General features: G+C 46.2%; 1 gene segment (V, D, J or C); it reads left to right on the top strand.

Moving 5' to 3' along the window:
• Positions 1–3,909: 3,909 nt before the first annotated feature.
• On the top strand, positions 3,910–4,566 carry LOC113223219. The segment is given in 2 exon segments: positions 3,910–4,066; positions 4,186–4,566. Coding segments are annotated over 2 exon segments (408 nt in total).
• Positions 4,567–4,711: the final 145 nt, after the last annotated feature.

Raw genomic sequence — 4,711 nt, 5'->3', positions numbered from 1 at the left:
GTGGCCCCAGGTGGCCAAGACTGTATGAGCCTCACTCTGTGCCAGGTGCCTCTGCAGGCAGTCTCAGCCAGGCCTGGGCTGATCCCAGGTCCTCAGATGTCTCCTTTGTTGCTCTCTCTGGTCTGTCCTCTGAGCTCTCCCTTTTGGGTAGGGCCAGGACTTTCCCAGCTCCTACTTTTCTACTCATCATCCTGAGTCTGGGGCCCCCAGGATGAAACAGGATTTGTATTTCACATCCACTATAGACTCCAGTCTCTCCCTGGTGAATGTGTTGCTTCCTCTCTCTAGGTTCTCCCCCAGCCCCCACCCTCACGTGGTCTCTCCTGTGGCCTACCTTTCCCATCTGGGCAGTCACCCTCCATCCCCCACCTCCCTGCCCCTCTCTACTGCAGCCATGGGGGGAACCCCTCTTCTGTGACTCCTTCCTTCCCATCACAAAGACTTAAAAGGCCATTTCCTTTCCCCTGGGCTGGAGTCTTCCTTTGTCTAGTGGCCAGCTCCTGCCTATGCTTCAGATCTCAGCATGATCAGCCCTCCTGCGGGAAGCACTCCCTTCACTTCCAGCTGAAATCAACTGTTTTCTCATAAGCTCCTGTAGAATCATGTGTCTGTTAGTAACGTTTAGCACACTTGGGCTTTCTCAGATACTTGTTCTGATTATTTTTGTGCTTCCCCCAATTTTTTTTTTTCTTTGAGACAGAGTCTCACTCTGTGGCCAGGCTGGAGTGCAGTGGCATGATCTCCGCTCGCTGCAACTTCTGACTCTCTGGTTCAAGTGATTCTCCTGCCTAAGCCTCCCGAGTAGCTGGGATTACAGGCATGCGTCACCAAGCCCAGCTAATTCTTTTTTGTATTTTTAATAGAGGTGACGTTTCACCATGTTGGCCAGGATTGTCTCAATCTCCTGGCCTCATGATCCACCTGCCTTGGTCTCCCAAATCGCTGGAATTACAGGCCTGAGCCACCACACCCAACCTCTCCACTCAGTTTTTAAGCCCATGAGAGCTAAGGCTGTGCCTGCTGCATTTACCAACATTGGTGCCTGGCATGTGGGGAGACCAATTTCACAGAGGATGGATGAGTGAATGAGAGGTTGAGCGAATGATGAGTGGGTGGATGAACCAATAGTAGGAACACACTACATCTACTTTAACCTGGCAGAGATTTATCATTAAGTACAAGAAATCCCATCCCTTTGATTGCTGGGCTCAGGTCAGTCTTGGAAATTGATGGGGAATCACTATCCTGGCGTCCACACCTTGGTCAAGGCTTCCTCTTGTGGCTGCAGCATCTGACCTCCTCTAGGTCTCTGTGCTCTCCTTCAGGGTCTTTCCCCACAACAAATCAAGACAGATCAGAAAACCACTTCTAGAATTCCATTCTTATACATCATTCCTTGAAACCACTTCTGGTAAGAAAATCTCCATTAGGTTATTATCAATAAAACAGGGCCACTACAAGTTTGAGAGTGTAACAGATTTATGATCAGAACTAGACTATGCATCTGTGGGAGGAGCTGAGGAAGACAAGGTCTTGAGGAGAGAAGTCAGAAGGTGAAGGAGCCAGTCAATAGCCAGGGCTCCTGGAGGTCTGGGCAAGACAGGCTGCAGTGGCAGGGACATGAGAGGATCAGAGCATGCCAGGCCATGCAGTGGGACCTTGAGCTGGGAGTACAGGAAAACGCCAAGGAGACCTGCTTCTGGGGAAGCTGTTCCCTCTGTGTGGGGGCCACCCCTGCAGGTGCACTGCCAAATACTGGGGGCAGCCTGGTGGCTGTTGGCCAGCATTTGGGAAGATGAACTGGACACAGGATGCAGAAGGAACAGGACTTCCTAGGTATATTGGATGCCTCTGTATCTGCTGGTCACTGACTCTCATAGTCTGACCTACCAATTATCATAGTGACTGTTTTACATCTGTCTTCCAAATTTTACCAAATATATCCTTGACTATCTCTAACCTAGAATGGTAAGAGAAATGGCATTCTGGGAAGTGTAGGCTCTTACCTTGGCAAAATTGACTTAAAACAATCCAGCACAGGATGGATTCTTCCAGATTAAGGCATTGAATCACACAACTGCCTCAACCTGCCACAGTCCCTGGACTCCTCTCCGGGGGACACCCGTGTTGCCCAGGGGAATGTGGACACAATTTGTGTGTAGATGTTCCAGACACTGGTGACTAACTTTTGTTTTAATCCTGTGTCTGAAATCTCCCTCCACCCAGAGGTTGCATATATGTACGTATCTATCTATCTATCTATCTATCTATCTATCTATCTATCTATCTATCTATCTTTCTATCTATCTATGTAATTTCCTCTTGGAAGAAAATGTCATGATAACTACATGACTTAATGGGATTTATTTATGAAAAGAGTTTTATTAAAAAGAATGAGAAAATTTGAATTCTATTCTGAGTCTTTCCTTGGGAGTGTCCTGAGAGCATTTTTGACCCAACGAACCTTTGCCGTGGGTGTATTTGGCAGCCTAGAGTCCAGCAGACAGTTCTAGGCCCTATACATTTGTGAGTTAGACTGGAGATGCCTGTAAAAATGACAGATTCTTAGTGTTGTTCACACTCAGTCCGGGCCTCACTGGAATGTCACAGACGACCATCGAACAAATAGATCCCCAGTGTGAAGAATATTAGGAGATAGCAGCGAGGAATACAATGAGCACAAGCAACAAATGATTGAAGTGCAAACCTGAAGACTGGAAATTTTGGCATTATGAGATATGAAAGTTTGGAGAGCCACATTTAAATGAACATGACGGGGAACTGAAACAAGGAAAAAGAGAATGCCTGAAGCCATCAACTTTCATAAAAATTGTCAATGTATCTAGAAATGCCTCATACAATCACTGCAAACAAAATGGAAAGTCCAACAGTGGATCAGCTCCTCCTAAAGAGATGTTTAGTGATATCAATGATGGATCTGCAGGAGTGATCTAGAATGCAGCACAGAAAATTAAAAGTGAAATATGAAAAAGTTACAGAACAGGGAAGAAAGAAATGGATTTTCCCATATACTAGAATATTCATATTTTTTCATAATTTTCCATTTTTTCTTGCATATGATTGATGTTTCAAACAGATAAAATAGGTAGAATGTTATGAGGTGGTATTTATGAGATGTTAGCTGAGAATTTTTTAGAGGTGTTTAAGGATCTAAATTCAGAGTTTCCAGAATGAAAATGAATTGCAAATAAGACAGTCAAGTCATAGGGAAATTGTAGAACATGAGGGACAAAGAGAAGATTTTGAAAGCAGTCAGAAAAAAAGAGAAATACCTCCCATAGGAATATATGGAGAACAACAGTAAGTCAAGACAGCGGTTAAAAATAACTATTAGCTCAATTATCATTCTCCTTCTTTTAAGGTGAGATTGATTTAAAAAAAACAAAACTTTTAGAAGGGGAATACGAAAAATGACTGCTGTGAGTGTGCTACCAAGGTCTCTTTTCTGAATTACAGCTAACAAAGTTGGGAAAAGATCCCAGAAGAAAGGCATGAGGGCAGTTCGTGAGGGAACCCATGTGGTGGGACAGTCCCATTGGGCACTTGTGACTGAGGGAATGGAGGAGGCTGGGACATGAATCAGGATGGCACAGGGGACCCTGACTTGCATGAAAGACAATGAGCTCATTCCTTGGTGCCTTGTATTGGGGATGCTGTTGGCACATCCTACAGGACATGCCCAGCAGACAGAGGAGCGGCTGTAGGATGAGAAGATGAACTCAGAGATGCAGCATGATGCCTCTGGCCCCAGACAGCATGGGAGCCCAAAGCAATGAGAAATGCATTGATGTTGTTAAAAGAGATTTTATAAATATTTAAAAGCAGCACCCAGGTGTGTTCTAATATAAATGCTGTGACCCTGACCTCCTGGGGATTGACAGAGGAAGTGATGTCACTGTGGGAACTGCCCTGTGGGGACAAGGACGTCTGTCATCCTCTGCTCCTGCTCACAGTGACACTGATCAGGTAACGCCCCCGTCCTGGCCTGACCCTGCCATGGGCACCAGGCTCCTCTGCTGGGTGGTCCTGGGTTTTCTAGGGACAGGTGAGTCCTCTGAACACCAAGTAGTTTCATTTTCATTTTTTCTCTGTGTGTGTGCGTGTGTGTGTGTGTGATGACTACAAATGTTTTCGTTATTCTGTTGCCGAATTCTACTTCCACAGATCACACAGGTGCTGGAGTCTTGCAGTCCCCAAGGTACAGAGTCACGAACAGGGGACAGGATGTAACTCTCAGGTGTGATCCAATTTCGGGTCATGAGTACCTTTACTGGTACCAACAGGCCCCGAGGCAGGGCCCAGATCTTCTGACTTACTTCAGTTATGAAGCTCAACAAGACAAATCAGGGCTGCTCAGGGATCGCTTCTCTGCAGAGAGGCCTGAGGGATCTGTCTCCACTCTGAAGATCAAACGCACAGAGCAGGGGGACTCGGCCGTGTATCTCTGTGCCAGCAGCTTAGCCACAGCGTGGCACAGTCGCCTCCTTCCTGTTCACAAACCTCATCCTTCTCTCTCCTTGTAGCTCCTGGAGACCCTTAACAGAGGCCTCTCTTTGCTCCTCACTTTTCATGGGAAAGAAGTAGATTTGGACATCGGCTCTCCTTTGGGTAGAAAGAACCACAGATTCATTCCTGAAACACAGTGACTGCAAATGTAGGTGGTGAAAACAATCCTGGCCCACTGCACTCT

This window comes from Piliocolobus tephrosceles, unplaced genomic scaffold (genome assembly GCF_002776525.5).
Source record: "Piliocolobus tephrosceles isolate RC106 unplaced genomic scaffold, ASM277652v3 unscaffolded_39801, whole genome shotgun sequence".
Lineage (NCBI taxonomy): Eukaryota > Metazoa > Chordata > Mammalia > Primates > Cercopithecidae > Piliocolobus > Piliocolobus tephrosceles.
Note: the sequence above shows the minus strand (reverse complement) of the source record. Positions and strands in the feature narration are given on the sequence as shown.